The sequence below is a fragment of the Mobula birostris genome, unplaced genomic scaffold (assembly GCF_030028105.1).
Source record: "Mobula birostris isolate sMobBir1 unplaced genomic scaffold, sMobBir1.hap1 scaffold_2497, whole genome shotgun sequence".
In the NCBI taxonomy this organism is placed as follows: Eukaryota; Metazoa; Chordata; class Chondrichthyes; order Myliobatiformes; family Myliobatidae; genus Mobula; species Mobula birostris.
This window is the reverse complement of record NW_027275547.1, coordinates 10,066-28,976: the sequence shown is the minus strand read 5'-3', so window position 1 is coordinate 28,976 and position 18,911 is coordinate 10,066. Positions and strand designations below refer to the sequence as shown.

General features: G+C 49.3%; 1 protein-coding gene across 1 annotated transcript in view; it reads right to left on the bottom strand.

Moving 5' to 3' along the window:
* The window catches only part of LOC140192756 (filamin-A-like), a 44,729-nt gene extending 26,076 nt beyond the window's left edge, over nucleotides 1–18,653 (bottom strand). The window contains exons 1-7 of the mRNA XM_072250254.1: nucleotides 18,407–18,653; nucleotides 12,193–12,290; nucleotides 9,979–10,126; nucleotides 8,699–8,817; nucleotides 5,125–5,202; nucleotides 3,545–3,707; nucleotides 2,398–2,598 (exon numbers count right to left, since the gene is read on the bottom strand). Coding sequence (XP_072106355.1) covers nucleotides 2,398–2,598; nucleotides 3,545–3,707; nucleotides 5,125–5,202; nucleotides 8,699–8,817; nucleotides 9,979–10,126; nucleotides 12,193–12,290; nucleotides 18,407–18,572 — 973 coding nt within the window. The 5' untranslated portion in view covers nucleotides 18,573–18,653. The remainder of the gene's footprint in view (nucleotides 1–2,397; nucleotides 2,599–3,544; nucleotides 3,708–5,124; nucleotides 5,203–8,698; nucleotides 8,818–9,978; nucleotides 10,127–12,192; nucleotides 12,291–18,406) is intronic.
* Between the last annotated feature and the right edge of the window lie 258 nt (nucleotides 18,654–18,911).

Sequence of the window (18,911 nt, the reverse complement as noted above, 5' to 3'; positions counted from 1 at the left end):
GAGAGACACCACCTTGGAAATGGGAGGATGGGGGCGGGTGGGGGTGGTATTGGACTACGTTGGCCCAATGGGGAGGAGGTGGAGGGTGGAGGCTGGAGAGGGGGGAGGGAAAGGGAGGAAGGGGGTCGAAGGAGTGGGTGAGTAAGGGGGTGGAAGTGAGGGGGGAGACAAGGGGAGGGCGAAGAGAAGACAGGGCAGAATCTACCAGGTAGGTCATGACAGGGACTAGGGAACTAAGTGTGGGCCGAAAAGCCTTGCAGCAGTCTGGCTTGACCAGGAGATGACGGAGGAAGGCAGAGACCCGCGCAGCGTTCACGGATAACCGCCAGGCGTGGAAGACTGCAGGGGAAAGCGGGTTAGCATCAACGCTTAGGGCTGAAGGGGGAGCTGTGAGGGGGTCAGAACCGCGGATAGACTCACTGGAACCATCAGAAAGAAAGGCATCGGTGGCAGGAGGAGTTCAGCCCGAGCTGCATCCCACGTCCCGGAGACGGGCGAGAGTCAGAGTGCGGAGAGAAGATACGAGCGTACGAGAGAGAGGGAGAGAGAAAAAGAGAGAGAGAAAGAGAGAAAAGTAGAGGAAGGAGAGAAGGTAGTTAAATCTCTGGCTGAATCCACGAGCCACTTCATTCCCGGTCCATTGTCAAACTGACTCAAACCAACCCAACCCACTCAATTCCAGGGGACCTCAATGGGAGCATTCTCCCTAGAGGGGGTGGGGGAAGAACTGGTACAAAGAACCCACTTCCCCCCACATGAACCACAGAGACCAGCTATGCACACCCAACTGCTCAGAACAAGGTTGTCACGACCACTCTTGTCATAGAAACAGGCCCTTCTGCCTCTCTAGTTCTGTGCAGAACTGCTAATCTGTCCAGACCTGGGCCATAGTCCTCCACAGCCCTCCCATCCCGGTACCTATCCAAGCTTCTCTTCAACATTGAAATCTAACCCACTTCCGCTGTCAGTTCGTTCCACTGCCCTCTGAGTGAAGAAGTTGCCCCCTCATGTTTGGCCTCAAATATTTCACCTTTCACCCTCAATCTTTGACCTCTAGTTCACCCAACTTTAAACCCCTAATAATTTTGTATACCTCTATCAAATCTCCCCTCGTTCCCCTCCACACCAGGAAATAAAGTCCTAACCTATTCAGACTTTCCTTATAACTGAGGTCCTCAAGTCCCAGCAACGTCCTTTAAACTTTCTGTATACTCTTTCAATCTTATTGACCTTTTTCCTCTAGTTAGGTGACCAGAGCTGAACACTTCACTCCGCTGACCTGTCTAACTAACAAGGTAGTTTTGCCCACAGAACTACTGCTCACTGGATGTTCTTTCCGTTTCCTGGTCCACTCTCCGTAAACTCTAGAAACTTCCTGTGCATGGAAGTCAACAGATACTCAGACCACCCCATCTGGCACCAACAATCGTTCTCCGGTCAAAGTCACATTTCTTCCCCATTCTGATGTTTGGTCTGAGCAACAACTGAACCTCTTGACCACGTCTGCATGCTTTTATGCATTGGCTTGCTGCCACGTGATTGGCTGATTATGTATTTGCATCTGGGTGCAGGTGTAGCTGATAAAGCAGCCACTGAGCGCAGAGACGTTTAATTTCTATTTTAAAATCGTCCGGCCACTGGTGTTGTGCCGAGCTATTTTAACTAGTAATTAGTCCTCCTTTTGCTGACAACGTGTCCAGATCGGTCCGTTCCCTGTACATTAAATGCTTCTCCAGGAGCCATTTAAACGCCTTGATCGTATCTGCCTCCACAGCCTCACCTGGCAGCACACTCCACACACCTGCCTCTCACTGCATTAAAAAAAACTTGCCCTGCAACTCTCTCTCCATGAATGCACGTCCTCTAATATTAGAGGTTCTAACCCTGAGGGATAGATACTGACCTTTGCACTCTGACCTCTTACCTCTTCTCCTCACCTCCCCCGGTGCCCCTTCTCCTTCCCTTTCCACTCTCCTCTCCTATCAGATTCCTCCTTCTTCGGCCCTTTACCTCTTCCACCTATCACCTACTGGCTTCTTGCTTCATCACCGAGCTGGCTTCACCTATCACCTTCCAGCTTGTCCTCTCATTCTGGCTGCTTCCCCCTTCCTTTCCAGCCCCGATGAAGGGTCTCGGCCCGAGGTTTATTCCCCTCCATAGGTGCTGCCCGACCTGCTGAGTCCCTCCAGCGTTTTGTATCTGTTGCTCTGGATTTCCAGCACCTCTTGTGTTTACTGTTTCTGAGCCCCTTATAAACCTCTGACAGGTCTCCCCTCAGCCTCTGGCTCCCCAGAGGGAAGCTCGTGTGACCTCTAATCCTGGTAAACCAATCCCGCACCCTCTCCAAAGCCCCGCACGTCCATCCCGCGCTGGATCGAGGAAGGGGAGCAGACCCACCTTTGGCGATGGTGACCGAATAGGGGCTCTTGGGGATGGGGGCACCGGCAAAGCTGATGGTGATGGTGTGGAGACCCTCGACGGTGGGCCGGTAGGTACAGCGGTAGCAGTTGTTTCCCCGGTCCTCCAGCTCCACGCTGACCGTGTCCTCCTTGCCGTTGGGGTCGGTCACGATGACCGTCACGTTGCCGACCCCGGCGCCTGGTGGGAGCGAGAGCGAGGGGTCGGAGGTCAGATCAGCGCTCGTACAGAGCTCCTCACCTCATGCACCGTTCCTCACCGTGACCCTCCCATCACACCTCGCACACCCCGTCCACCCTTACTCCAGCGACCTCTCTCACCCCATTGCACCTCTCCCTTCCAAACCACCAACACCCTCCCCTCCTACCCAGCTCAGCCCCTCCCCCCGTGCCCCTCACTTCCCTCAACAACACTCCCCTCTGTTCCTTCCCTTCATGGAAATTTGCCCTCCTCCACCCTCGAGCCCTCCCTCCCTCCAACCCACCCACCCCACTTTGCCCCTCCCATCCCATTCCACCCTCCTAATATTCCAGAACTCCCCTCTCCCTCCCTCCAATCCGCCAGTTCTCTGGTCATCACACACACACACACACACACACCTCCCAACATCAGGAAAGCCTGCTGCACTAGACCAGAGTTCCTGGGGACACTCGTGCCCCTGCTCCCTCTCTGTCCCGGGGCAGAAAGGGTCAGAGGGTGGGCTGAGGGAGGATTATTGGGAGAAAGATCATCCCCACCCCTTCCCCACCGGCGGGGTGAGGAATGGACGGAAGAAGGCTGTCAGGCGAAGGGTCACACCTCACCCCCATCCCCATCCCAGGGTGGGTGGGAAGGGGGCAGAGGAGGGGATTTCCTCCCACAGTCCAAAGACGGACCAGTTGGAGGGGTTAATTGGTCATTGTAGATTGTCCCGTGGTCAGGCCGGGGTTAAATCGGGAAGGGTGGGGGGGTTGCCTGGCAGTGAGGCTTGAAGGGCCGGAAGGCCGGGAATGCCTGTATCCAAAAACAAAATGTTGGCAGAAGGGTCACCCCACACCCTCCCTCTCTGCCCCAGGATGGGTAGGATGGAGGGGGGAGGGAAAGGGATGTCAGGAGAACGCCCCCCCCCCCCACCGCCACACCCTACCTGCGGTGTAGACGTCGAAGTAGGTGGCCTTGTTGGCGATGTTTCCCAGTGGCTCCAGCCCGGGACCCTGGGCCGTCACCTTGCTGGCATCCCCCTGTGCCTTCCCCACTGTCACCTCGAAGGGGCTCTTGGAAATGTGCTGCCCTGCGAACAGTACGGTCACCTGGCAGAGACAGAGGGAGGGACAGGGTGGGGTGGTAAGTGCAGGCCATCAGCTCTACGGTGAAGACCCTCCACTGGGGTGGTGGGGAGGGTGTAACCCCTCGGAAGTGGGGAGTGGGGGAGGTTTCTTCCTAGTGCTCCAGTTTCCTCCCACGTGCCAAGGGCATAGGGTTAGTGTCACCGAGTTGCGGGCAAGCTATGTTGGAGCCGGAAGCCTGGCGGCCCTTGCGGGCTGCCTCCAGTGCATCCTCACTGATTTGATTTGACGCAAATGACACTTTTCACCGTCTGTTTCGAGGGACGTGACAGATTGGATTGGCCATACCGAGAGAGTCCGGGGCGGTTGCATGCGTTAGGGTGTCAGAGGGATGGATTTCCTGTGGGGGGGGGGCAGTTTAATACAAGATTATGTTGCCTCCCACACAAACCTGGGCTGAGAAGTGGCAGATGGAGTTCAACCCCGAAAAGTGCGAAGTTCATCCACTTTGGAAGGTCGGATACAGGGTTAAAGGCAGGAACAGGAGGATGTTGGGGTTCACGTCCACAGACTCCTCAAAGTTGGGAGGACGGATAAGAAGGCATATGGTGTGCTGGGCCTTAAGTTCAAGAGCCAAGGGATGCCGTTGCAGCTCTATAAAACCCTGGATAGACCACACTGAGAGTTCAGTTCAGGTCATCTCATTATAGGAAGGATGTGGAAGCTTTAGAGAGTGTGCAGAGGAGACTTACCAGGATGCTGCCTCGATAAGAGAGCGTGCCTCATGAGGAGAAGTTGAGAGAGCTCGGGCTTCTCTCTTTAGAGCGAGGGAGGATGAGAGGTGACTTGATAGAGGTGTACAAGATGATATGAGGCATAGGTCGAGAGGAGACTGACAGAGAACTCTCCCCCAGGCACCAGGGGTATAATTTTAAGGAGACTGGAGGAAAGTATAAAATCAGATGTTTTTTACTCAGAGACTGGTGGATGAGTGGAACACCCTGCCAGAGGTGGTGGTGGACACAGATACATTAGAGACATTTAAGAGACTCTGAGGTAGGTACATGGATGATAGAAAAATGGAGGGTTATGTAGAGGTGAAGGGTTGGATTGATCTTAGAGTAGATTAAAAGGTGAGCACAACATTGTGGGCTGAAGGGCCTGTAGTGTTCCAAGTTAAAAATTCTAAGTTTTAAGTTCTAAGTTATACAAGGGCCTCCCTCACACTTAAAATAAGTGTGGTCATTCGACCCAGGGATATGTCGAGTCCAACTGCATTGAAGACGCTCCGTGGCCAATGGGAAGCCAGGGCCAAACCTGGGGGCGGGAGGAGGAGAGTCGCGGGGCCCAGCTGAGACGGAGCTGAGAATGATCAGGTCACAGGGTACTGGGACCCAGAACAGACTGGCTTCGCCCAGAACAACCATGGCAGGGTCCTTACCTTGTGAAGTCCAACCACTTTGGGTATGTAGTACACAGAGTAGGTGCGGTTTTTGTCGTTATTTGCCGTCACCTTCGCCTGCCGGTGGGGGAGGTGAAGGGGTGGAAAGGGGAAAGGGAGGAAAATGAAAGAGAAACCATAAGACATAGCAGATTTAGGCCACTTGGCCCATCGAGTTTGCTCTGCCATTCCATCATGGCTGATTTATTTTCCCTCTCAACCCCATTCTCCTGCCTTCTCCCCGTAACTTTTGACGCACTTGCTAATCAAGAACCTATCAGCCTCCGCTTTAAATATACCCAACGACTTGACCCCTACAGCTGTCTGCGGCAACGAATTCCACAGATTCACCACACTCTAGCTAAAGAAATTCCTCCTCATCTCTATTCTAAAGGGACACCCTTCTATTCTGAGGCTGTGCCCTCTGGTCCTAGACTCCCCCCACCCCACCTCCGCCACTATTGGGAACAGTCCCACGGAAGGTAATGGTCCATGGGACGAAGCTGGCTGGTGCACTGCAAGATCCCAAAAAGTGTAATTCAACTGCAGGCTGGGTTAGGGTGGAGCTTCCTCTGTCTCCCCACACTGCCCACCCAGGCCCTAAACCAGAACGATGGGGGTTTCGGAGGGAGGAGCTGGATAAACACCAACAAGGGGAGGATACCAGAATAGAGCAGAGGGGCCAAATGGCCTGCTTTTAAAACAAAAATCCTTTTTCTTGTTTTCCTTCCCCCAGTCTTTTTATTAATTTTCAAAATTATAAACATAACAATAATATTAATAAACAGAGAATGGGATTACATTATTGATAGCTAACATTTGCAAATATAAAATTGCTGCAACAGGTATGTTAGATCTCTCCAACTCTAAATGTAATTGAACATGGTAAAGGATAAATGGGGAAAACAAAACTAAAAAAAAACCCAAACTAGAAAAGAAAAAAAAACACACTAAACTAAGCCAGGCAAAACTAGACTAAACTAAATAAAACTAAAACAAAGTCAGGCTAACATATTACATCAGATACTATCATTAATGTCATTAACTCCACTCCTCTAGCTGTATATTACTAGTTAAAAAAAAGGATTCGAAAAAGGTCAAACTGTGTTGGGCACGTGGCCAAGTGGTTAAGGCGTTCACCTGGTTATCTCAAGGTTGCTAGTTCGAGCCTCAGTTGTGGCAGTGTGTTTGTGCCTCGAGCAAGGAACTTAATCACACATTGCTCTAGTCTGTGTGAGGAGCGGCATCCCACACAGACTTCCAGCCTGCGCCTTGTAAGGCATGAAACATGCCCGACGCAGGCCTCTCATGGTCTGAGTTGATGTTCCCTCCCCTCCAAACTACATCGTATGAAAATGTTGGGTAAATGGTCTCCAAGTCTCTTCAAATTTAACCGAAGGATCAAAGGTGTGCCACTTCTGATTCTCTCTAAACTTAACCAAGATATGGTTTGAAATGTAGTAGGAGGGTTGAGCTCTTTCCAATTCAATAAGATAGATCTTCTAGCCAGTAATGTAAGGAATGCAATCATCCGACAGGCTGAGGGGGATGAGTAACTATCTTTCATCAGTGGTAACCCAAAAATTGCAGTAATGGGTGAGGTTGTAAATCAATACACAAAACTGTAGAAATAATATCAAAGGTATCTTTCCTATATTTATCCAAAAAAGGGCAAGACCAAAACATATGAGTCAAGGAAGCAAATTCAGAATGCCACTTATCACAAATAGGGCTTATATGAGAATAAAAATGAGCTAATTTATCTTTAGACATATGAGCCCTATGTACCACCTTAAATTGTATCAATATATGTTTAGCACATAAAGAGGACATGTTAACTAATTGAAATTCTTTTCCCCATTTTTCTGTAGGTAAGTAAAGTTGAAGTTCCCTTTCCCATTCAGTCTTAATTTTATCAGAAATACCGGAATGGATTTTCATAATCAAATCATAAATGATTGCTATTAAACCCTTCTGATAAGGATTTAAATCTAATTTTTTTTCCGTGATATCAAATGGATCTGAAGTTGGAAATGTAGGTAGCTTAGTATTTAAAAAGTTTCTAATTTGTAAACATCTGAAAAAAAAATGAGATCTTGGCAAATTATATTTATTGGATAACTGTTCAAAAGACATAAAACATTTATCCAAAACTAAATCACGAAAGCTTAATATACCCCTCATTTTCCGTACCAAAAAAGCTTGATCTGTAACAGATGGTTGAAAGAAAAAGTTAGATATAATAGGGCGAGATAAAATAAATTGGTTCAAACCAGAAAATTTACGAAATTGAAACCATATTCATAGTGTATGTTTAATTATTGGATTAACCATTTGTTTATTTAATTTAGAAAGAACAAGTGGAAGAGGAATCCCTAAAATGGAAGTCAGAGAAAACCCTTGCACGGATTTACATTCCAGGTTTACCCATTGTGGGCATAAAGTTATATCCAAATCTTGTGTCCAAAATATTAAACATCAAATATTAATTGCCCAATAGTAAAATCTAAAATTCAGCAATGCTAAACCACCATCCTTTTTAGACTTCTGTAAATATTTTTTACTTAATCTAGGATTTTTATTTTGCCATATATATGAAGAAATTTTAGAATTTAAAGTATCAAAACAGGATTTAGAAATGAAAATTGGTAATGCTTGAAACAAGTATAAAAATTTAGGTAGGACAATCATCTTAATAGCATTAATTCGACCAAGCATTGATAGAAACAACGGGGACTATTTAATAAACAATTGTTTAACCTGATCAATTAAAGGTTAAAAATTATGCTTAAATAAATCCTTATGTTTCTTAGTAATTTTAACACCCAGATAAGTAATCAGTAACCATTCTGAATGGTGAACATCTATAAATTGGAACCTGCATATTTAAAGGGAAGAGTCCGCTGTTATTAAGGTTCAATTTGTAGCCAGAAAAAATTACTAAACTGATCAAGCAAGGATATTACTGCCGGAATAGATTTTTTGGGGTGAGAGGTATATAGTAATAAATCATCAGCATATAGTGATAAGTTATGTATTTCATTCCCCCGGGTGATACCAAATATATTAGTTGATTCTCAAATAACAATGGCAAAGCAATATCAAATAACAGTGGACTAACGGGACGACCTTGCCTGGTGCCGCGAAAGAGATCTTTGATTATTGGTAAGCACCGACGCCGAAGGAGTAAGATATATTAATTTAATCCAAGATATAAATATCGGACTAAAATTATATTTTTCAAGCGTAGTAAATAAATATGTCCATTGTTGAATGGACAAAAATTCTTAAAGTGCATGCATGGATACAATCTGAAGACTTTCATCAGAATAGAAATTTCATGGTCCACAGTCCACAACTCACCCTTCACCCCCCCCAATGAAATTTGATATATGGAGTAGATTAAGTCATGTTGTCATCATTATTGTAGCCAGAGCTCTCCCTTTCGAACAGATCCCGCAGAATCCAGTCCTCCCAATCCCCCCACCTGCCATGGCCAACATTACTTCGCTGATGCGTGACAAGATCCGAGGGGTAGAATCAAAGGGGTGGGGGAGGAGGGATGGTACCTCACCTCCTCACGATGACCCGCAGGGTCTTCAACGTAAACCAGCACCTCACCGAGCCCGGCGCTCACCGTCTCCACGGTGAATTCCGCCTTCCTCATCACCACATTCCCAGTTGGTTCGATGCCTGAGAATTGAGGAGGGGAGGGGAAAGAGAGAGAAAATTAAAAAATTAATATTAATAAAAAGCAAAAATAATGATAAGGTTTAAGGCAAGCACAACCAATTCTAATAAGAAGTACACAGCACTAAAGTTATCTGAAAGCACAACCCGGAAAAATGAGGACATTATCACTATTGAAGAAAAAGTTAACCAATGGAAGGGCATGACCCTCCATGGAAGACAACCCCACGATCTGAGCAGACTAGAAATAGCCAAGGAAGCGGCGAACTCCTGGCTCAGAGTTGGAGACCTCTTCCCAGAACCAGAAGGGGTCCTTGTGACAATACAGGACCAGGCAGTTAACACAAAAAAATATCAAAAATACATAATAAAAGGACCAACAAATTCAAGACGATCAATGCAGAAAATGCCAAGAGAAACCAGAAACAATCCAACATATTACAGGATTCTGTAGCAGTTTAACTCAATCTGATTACCTACACAGGCACAATCAAGTGGCAAACATCGTTCAGCAAAATCTTGTTTAAAAATACAAACTCATAAAAGACATCATACCTTACTATAAAGTTTTAGAATCAGATTCCTACAATTTATATTAGGACTGATCTGTCATTACTGATAGGACAATCCTGAACAACTGTCTGGATATAATGGTACAGGATAAGCAAACAAAAACAACTTGCTTAATAGATATAGCCATTCCAAACACACATAACTTACAGAAATCAATAAGTGAAAAACGCCAGAAATATGCTGAATGAAAAAAGGAAATTGAAAGACTATGGAACATGAACAGGGAATACATTGTCCCAATAGTAATATCTACAAATAGTATCATCCCAAAGTCATAACACAATAGCGTTAAACATTTAGGGCAACACAGCAATACTTATGTAAGTCTGCAGAAAGCCACAATACTGTACATCACTAGGATAGTCTGAAAGTTCCTAGCAATTCAGAAATGAGCGTATTTGGCTATGCTAAACTGAGGTTTTACTAGCTGGAGCTGAGAAAAAAGTAAATTACAATAATAAGAAATAATATTAATCATAATTTTAAAAAAACAAACAAAATGGGAATAATAATTTGAAAGACAGTCGGCATATTTTCAGTAAGTTCGGCAGCTAACGAAGACAATTCTACAAACCCGCGGCGAAGACAGACCTGGTCCATAGGCTCTGGCTTTTTTTGGATTGAGTTTTGGCCGAAGGGGAGCCCCCGGTTTGAGCTTGGCTTTGGGAAACTGCGACAGGTAGGTCATGACGGAATGCTCGTCCACGTTGGGGTCCAGAATTTCCTCGGGGGTGATAACCTGAGGGGGTTGGAGAGGGAGAAAGGGAGAGAAGGGAGAAAATTTTTAGGAAACCACTGCACAGATTGATTGGGTGGCAAAGACGGTGTGCGACGAGCTCACACACAAAATGCCGGAGGAACTCAGCAGGTCGGGCAGCATCTATGGAGGGGAAGTAATCAGTTGAAGTTTTGGCCCGAGAATATTTTTTAGGACTCTCTTTGGAAGGGAAGGGTGGGGGGGCAGAAGCCGGAATAAGGTGCTGGGGGGAGGGGGAAGGAGTATTAGTTGGCAGGTGGGGGGGGGAGGCAGGGTGAAGTAAGAAGCTGGGAGGGGATAGGTGGAACCGGCGAAGAGCTGAAGAAGGAGGAATCCGATTGGGCGCCGTGGGTAGTGCAGTGCCATGACAGCGCGGAGTGTCCCAGAGTTTGGAGTTTACTTCCGGCGCCGTTCCGAAAGGAATCTCCGTACAGCCGTGGTTTTCTCTGGGTTGTCCAGGTTCCCTCCACAATCCACAGACGTACCGGGTAGGCTGGCTGGTCGTTGGAAATTGTCCTGTGATTAGGTTAGGGTTTGTCGGGTTTGACCAGGGTTACCGGGGCGGTGTGCCTCGAAGAGCTGCAAGGGTCAGCACGTGCGTTCATCGGCAAACAGGAGAGGGAGCAGAAAGAGAAGGCGGGCGGGGTAAGGAACCGAGACAGGGTACGACAGGAACCAGAAAGGGGATTGGAAAAAGATAGAGAGGGAGGGGCGGAGAAGTTACCGGACTTCAGAGAAATCGATTTTTACGCCGGCAGGTTGGAGGCCACCCAGGCGGAACACGAGGGGTTGCCCCTCCAGCCTGGGATTGGCCTCACTGTGTCAGCGGAGGAGGCCGTGTTGGAATGGGAATGGGGAGAAGAAATGAAATGGGCGTCCAGCGGGGATATCACGCCCGCTGTGGCGGACGGGGCGCGGCGCACCTGCGGAATCCCCCGGGCGTATGGCGTGCTGGGCCCGATTAGTCGACGACCTGCGTTAGAGAGTCAGGAGGTTACACTGCCGCCTTGTGAAACTCCATGACGGGGTGGGTGTGCTCTGGAGAGGGTGCAGAAGAGGTTCACCAGGATGCTGCCTGGATTAGAGAGCGTGAGAGGATGGACGGACGTGGGCTGGTTTCTCTGGAGTGCCGGAGGCCGAGGGAGGCCTGATAGAAGTTTGTAATACTATGAGAGCCATAGACAAATTGGACAGACAAGAGTCATATTCCCAGGGTTGAAAAATCTAACATTGGGGGCATTTCCAGTGAGAGGGGGTAAGTTCAAAGGAGATGTGTGGGGCAACATTTTTTTTTTTTGCTTACACAGAGAGCGATGGGTGTGTGGAACATCCCGCCAGGGGTTATGGTAGAGGCAGATACATCAGGGACATCTAAGAGACTCAGATAGGGCCACAGGTGATGGAAAAATGGAGGGTTATGCAGGAGGGAAGGGTTAGATTGATCTTGGAGCAGGTTAAAAGGTCAACACGACACTGTGCTGTGCTGTAATTTTCTATTTTCAGTGTTAAAGAGGCTGGTGGATACGTGAACATGCAGGAGCGCAGGGGTACAGATCGCGAGCTGGCAGGAATATTTTGGTTTAATTCGGCACAGACATTGCTCCTGTGTTGTCGCGGTCTACATCCCCGGCCCCGCCGTGCCCAAACTTGCACCCTTTGGAGTCCCCAGTCTGATCCGACGAACACCTGGGCCTACCTGAGGAATAACAGCTTGTCGGAGGCAAGGGTAGGACTGATCCTAGTGTAGGTTAAAGGGACAGCACAGCACTGTGGGCCGAAGGGCCTGTAGTGCGCGGTGTCGTTCTAAGCTTTATGTTCTGAAGCGTGGGGTGATCAACAACAACAGTTCAAATGCCAGAGGGCATGCACAGTGTCTTGAGGAGCACTGATCGGCAAAGGAAAATCAAGATCCAAGCCCACAGCTCCCCGATTGTCGCCCCAGAGCAAGCAGGAGGTAGAGAAGGCACATGGCACGCTTGCCCTCATGGCAGTCAGGGTGTCGAGTATGAACCCTGGCCCTGCCACTCCCGACGAGTATCACGGCCTACCTGGGGAATGCCCAGCCAGTCGTCAGCCTGTTGCATTGCCTCTCGGGCGTTGTCCACGGGTCTCGTCCCATCCCAGGTCTCCCAGTCAGGGCACAGGCCTGCAAAGAGGGAAAAGGAAGCCATGACGGTCGGGTCCCGGAAACACTGGGCCACCTCCCACCCAGCTCCAAGCCCATGGCCCGTCAGCCTCAGCCCCAGTCCAGACGAGTACTTCTGAGTTTAAAATGTGCAAGGGTCACCAATAAGAAGACAACAACACCAAACAAGCCCAATTCTCACCTTCCAACCCACTAGCTCAGACTCACTGAGTGATAGTCCTGTTTGCTTTGTCTGGCCCAAACCTCTCTTATCCACGTGCCTCTCTGAGTGTTTCTAAATGTTATTGTACCTGCCTTCACCACTTCCTCTGGCAGCTCTTTTCACGCACCCTCCACCCTCTCAATGAGCTCGCTTCGAAATCTTTCCCCTCTCATCTCAAAACCCCTGTCCTCCGGTTTCTGAACGGCCCGTGAACACAATGTCACTGTTTTTGCTCTCCCGCCAGATTCACGTTTATCACGACTGAAGTATGCCACAAAGTGTGCTGTACTGTGGCACAATTGCAGCATTTAAGAAAATTAACGGTGGAAAAAGGGAGAATAACAGTGAGGCGATGTTCGTGGGCCACTCAGAGATCGGACAGCGGAGGGGAAGGAGCTGTTCCTGAATCAGTGAGTGTGGGCCTTCAGGCTCCTGTACCTCCTTCCTGACGGTAACAGTGAGAAAGAGAGCATGACCTGGGTGATGGGGCCCTTAGGATGTTGCCTTTTTGAGGCATCATCGCTTGAAGAATGTTCTGGATGCTGGGGAGGCTGGTGCCCATGATATGGAGCTGGCTGAGTCCACAACTCTCTGCAGCTTACCTCGATCCCGGCAACCCCCCACACCAGATGGCAATGCACCCAGTCAGAGTGCTCTCCACCGTATATCTGTAGAAACTTCCCGGAGTCCTTGGTGACGTACCAAATCTCCTCCAACTCCTGATGAAATATAGCTGCTGTCAGGCCTTCTTTGTAACTGCATCGATATGTAGGCCGAGGATAGATCCTCAGAGCCATTGACATCCAGGAAATTGAAGCATAATTTATTTATTCATAATAACTAAGTGATTTTTCAAATTCTGTCACAGAACAATAAACCATGACATCTGACAGTGATTATAAACCTGATTTTGATCCAATACTTCATATAACTGCAAGATAACGTCCCAACTCAAATCCTCAATGCCCTGACTGATGAAGGCCGGCATATCACGCAGACTCTTCACCCTCTCTACCTCTGACCCCACCTTCAGCGAACCCAGTATCTGAAGGTCAAGGTCCCTCCGTCGGTCGAGGTCGTACGTGGATGTTGGATCCGAGCAGTCCTATGATAACGTGTCGACACGCAAAGCAGGACGCACGACATGCAGAGCAAGCTGTTGCCCGTGCAGCTGGCTCCCCCTCCTCCGCGCTCCAAAGGTACGGCAGGGACCGATACAGTTTGGCACAGGAGTTGCCAGTCGGCACTGAACTCAATGTCAGACTGCCGTAGGGACTCCAGCCCTGGATTTTTCCCTCGGGGTTTACTCCCGAAGCCTTCCCCACGAGTGGGTGTAGCCTCAAGGCAGTGAAAGTTGCTGACCACAGCTGACGAGCCCGATCTGCCCGGAGTGCCTGGTTTTGAGGCGCCTTTCCCCCTTCTCTTGCTGGTAGAGACAGTTCCACCGGGCTTAGCAGCCGCACGTGAAGGTCGGGAGCTGGACTTGGTTGTCAGAGGCTGTTTGAGATGTAGGCCATTGGGAGCATTTAATAGGTAGTGGGAGCTTGTCCCCATTCCCACCCCCACCCCCAGCTGGACAATCTTGTAGAACTACCTTCCATTCAAAAACATCCTGAAAATCCTGACTGGGTGCTTCATGGCCTGGTACGGAAACAGCGAATCCCATGGAAAAGGCAAAAAAAAAAGTGTATTGACACAGGCCAGTCCGTGACAGGCAAAGCCCTCCCCAGCACTGGGCACGTCTACATGGGGGTGCTGCCACAGGAAAGCAGCGTCCATGGTCAAGAACCCCCACCCCCAAGCCCAGCGCTCCTCACTGCTGACATCGGGAAGGAGGTACAGGAGCCTCAGGTCCCACACCAGCAGGTTCAGGAACAGTTATTACCCCTCAACCATCAGGCTCCTGAACCAGCGTGGATCACTTCCCTCACCCCAACTCTGAACTGATTCCACAACCTACAGACTCACTTTCAAGGACTCTACATCTTCAGTACGATTTATGACTTAATTTTTAATGCGTTTGCACATTTTGTTGTTTTTTCTCCCACATCGGCCGTTTGTCAGCCTTTGCGTGTCGTTTCTGATTGGTTTCTTTGTTCTACTGTGAATGTATATGGTGACACATCCATACTCTGATAATACTTTGACGTAGTTCAGGGAATGATGTAACTGAATTCCAAGGTCCCTCCGTTCCACAACACTCCCTTGGCCCGGTTGCTCACTAGAAAGGTCTCAGCTCGAGTCGACTCGCCAAAATGCAACACCTCGCCCTTAACTGGACTGAACTCCATTTGCCCAATAATCAAGGTCCCCCACCCCGTGCAATTTTTGATGACCTTCTCCACTGTCTACGACACCACCCATTTCTTGCATGACTCCCTTTGTAGCTCTCTCTACCCCGGGGGGGAGGGGGAATTAGTATTCATTTCGAGAGGACTAGAAGCAATGGTGTAATGCTGAGGCTTTATAAGGCACTGGTGAGGCCTCACTTGGGAGTACTGTCAGCAGTTTTGCGCTGCTTATCTAAGAAAGGATGTGCTGAAACTGGAGAGGGTTCACAGGAGGTTCACAAAAATGATTCCGGGATTGAAGGGCTTATCATATGAGGAACGTTTGATGGATCTGAGCCTGTCATCACTGGAATTCAGAAGGACGAGGGCTGACCTCATTGAAAACTATTGAATGATGCAAGGCCTCAATAGAGTGGATGTGGAGAGGATGTTTCCCATGGAGGGAGAGTCTAACACCAGAGGACGTAGCCTCAGAATAGAGGGCGTCCTTTTGGAATGGAGATGAGCAGGAAATTCTTCAGCCAGAGAGTGGTAAATCTGTGGAATTCGTTGCCACAGGCAGCTGAGGAGGCCAAGTCTTTATGTATATTTAAGGCAGAGGTTGATAGAATCTTGATTGGTCAGGGCGTGAAGGGATACGGGGAGAAGGCAGGAGCCTGAGGTTGAGAGGGAAAATGGATCAGCCATGGTGAAATGGTGGAGCAGACTCGATGGGCCAAATGGCCTAATTCTGCTCCGATACCTTTCATGGTCTTTGGACTGTGGGAGGAAACCAGGGCACCTGGAGGAAACCCACAGATCCACAGGGAGAACGTACAAATTCATTAGCGGGAATTGAACCTGGGTCGCTGGCGCTGTAAAGCATTAAGATAACCGCTACGCCCCGTACCGACTCTCTGAACTCTTTCAAAGCTCAAAGTAAATTTATTATCGAAGTACATCTATATCATATACAACCCTGAGACTCGTTTTCTTGCGGGCAGTCAGAGGAAAAAAACAAAGTACAATGGAATTTACAAAAATCTATACATTGAAGACTGTGCAATGGGGTGGGGGCAACAGGGTTTCGTAGCGGTTCTATGCTACCAGTGATCAGTATCCTATTCCTGCTGCTGTCTGTAAGGAGTTTTACGGTCTCCCTGTGACCATATGAGGTTCCTCCGGATGGCTCCCATACGGGTTGGGGTTAGCGAGTGGTGGGCATGCTGTGTTGGCACTGGAAGCGTGGTGACACTTGCGGGCACCCCTCAGCGCACCCCTGTGCTGGTCGTGGATGCAAAACTCCACGTTCCTCTGCATGTTTCGATATGCATGTGAAAGATAGCAGGGAACCTTCTTGTAATCTTTTAAAGACAAACTGTGCAAATAATGAATCATACTGAAAACAATCATCGCAGAGTCCTTGAGAAAGTGTGTAGGTTGTGGAATCAGTTCAGTGTTGGGCTGAGTGAAGTTATCCACACTCGTTCAGGAGCCTGATGATTATGAGAAAAGAACATGAGCTGGGTGATAGGGGTCACACACACACACACACACGCACACACACACACACACACACACACACACACACAGACTCTCTCTCTGAAACACACACAACTCCAGACATGGACAACATCGAGCTCGCCAGCACAAGGACTGCAGATGGTGCATGTCTGAAATAAAAAGCCAAACCCACTGGCAACTCCCAAAGGGTCAGACTGCATCTGTGTGGGCGAGGGAGGTACAGAGAGAGGGAGAGAGACAGAGTGTGAGAGAGTAGTGGGAGAGAGAGTAGGAGAGAATGTGTGAGAGAGTGAGAGAGTGTGAGAAAGAGAGTAGTGGAAGAAAGAGTGGGAGAGGGTGAGAGAGCGAGAGAGAGCGCGAGTGAGACACACACAGGGAGAGAGAGTAGGAGAGAATGTGTGAGAGAGTGAGAGTGTGAGAAAGAGAGTAGTGGAAGAAAGAGTGGGAGAGGGTGAGAGAGTGAGAGAGCGAGAGAGCGTGAGAGAGAGCGTGAGAGAGAGCGCGAGTGAGAGAGAGCGCGAGTGAGAGAGAGCGCGAGTGAGACACACACAGGGAGAGAGAGTAGGAGAGAATGTGTGAGAGAGTGAGAGTGTGAGAAAGAGAGTAGTGGAAGAAAGAGTGGGAGAGGGTGAGAGAGTGAGAGAGCGAGAGAGCGAGAGAGAGAGCGCGAGTGAGAGAGAGCGCGAGTGAGAGAGAGCGCGAGTGAGAGAGAGCGCGAGTGAGAGAGAGCGCGAGTGAGAGAGAGCGCGAGTGAGACACACACAGGGAAAAGGCAGTTAAGGGACTCAGGACCCCACCTCTCCCTCTGACAGAAGTCACAGAGCCCAGGCGTTAACCCGTTCTCTCCACCGAGCTGCCCGGGATGGGGTGGGGTGGGGGGGGTTTCAGTTTGAGTTTCTATGGAAACTGCAACGTGCACTTTTGCCAAAGGAAAACCACGCAGGCGTTGGGGTTAGTCATTGCAGACGCTTAACAGCCACAAGTCACGTAGTGGCAGGGAGCCACGCCAGCCTACCTCAGATTAACGGCACATCCGACCGTCCCAACAAGACCATAAGACACAGGAACAGAGCCTTCGGCCCACAATGTCGTACCGAGCTAATTATATTAGTAACCAGGCACCCAACTAAACTAATCTCTTCTGCCTACACAATGGACATCCATGTTTCTATCAAAGAAGCCGCTGCCCCCACCATCTCCCTTGGCTGCACATTCTAGGTACCCACCACACTGCCTAAAAACTTGCCCCCTCACACATTGCCCCCAAACTTACACCCTCTCGCTGTAAATGCAAGGCCTCTGGTGTTAGACACGTCAACGCTGGGAAACAGATACTGTCTATCCTTGCCTCTCGTAACCTCACACACCTCTATCAGATCTCTCCCCTCAGCGTCCGCCCCTGCAGAGAGAACAAACCAGCATTATCCAGCCTCTCATCTTCACTCACGCCCTCTGAACCAGGCAGCGCCCTGGCGACCCTCTGCACAATCTCAACATCCTCCCTATAGTGGAGTGACCACAACGGTATGCGATACTCCAAACGTGGCCTACACAGAGCTTTATAAAGCTGCCACGTTATATTGCACATAGAACCGAATTTGGCCCTTTGGCCCATCCAGTCTGACTGGCCCATCATGGCTGACCATTCCACTCAGTCCCATTCCCCATCTTCTCCCTGTAACTTCTGACGCCCTGACTAATCAATAACCTATCTACCTCAGTTTTAAATATACCCAATGGCTTGGCCTCCACAGCTGTCTGTGGCAATGAATTCCACACATTCTCTGCTCCTAGATAATTTTTTTCCTCGTCTCTGTTCTAAAGGGATGCCCCTCTATTCTGAGGCTGTGCCCTCTGGTCCTAGTCTCCCCGACTGCATGAAGCATCCTCTCCTAGGCCTTTCAATATTCGACTAGTTTCTTTGAGATCCTCCCTCATTCTTCTAAACTCCAGCGAGTACAGGCACAGAGCCATCAAACACTCCTCATACGTTAAACCTTTCATTCCCGGGATCATTCTCATGAGCCTCCTCTGGACCCTCTCCAACGCCAGCACGCCCTTTCTCAGGTAACGGGCCCAGAACACCGTTTCTATGGGTTCTCCCGCGGTGGGGTCCTTACCGGGAGCGCAGCTGTCCACCAAGGCGCCTAGAGCCTTGCCCGACTGCCAGTCGCGGCTGAAGTTGGTGATGGGCATGTCTGGCAGCTTGTTCTGGATCCAGCCGAGCAGGCGCTGCTTGGGCGTCTGCTTCTTTGCCTCGTCGTCCTCCTCGTCCCACACAGGCATGGAGATGGAGTAGTGCAGGATGAGGGTCCATATCAACCCCAGGATCAGCTTCAAATTGCCATCAACAATGGCCTTGCTGTCTGCAGAGAGAGAGAGAGAGAGACACACACACAGATGCAAGTTAGATCATACAGCCTGGCCAATTCTGCGTAGTCTGTCACAAACTCCATCTCGCCATCCCTTCCAGCCCTCCAAACTGCACTGCCTCAGCAAACCCACAACCCCGACTTAACGCTAACCTAATCAGGGGACAGTTTACCATGACCGATTAACCTTCTTTGGACCATGGTTGGAAACCGGAGCACTCAGGGAAAACCCAGGCATTCCACGGGGAGGACG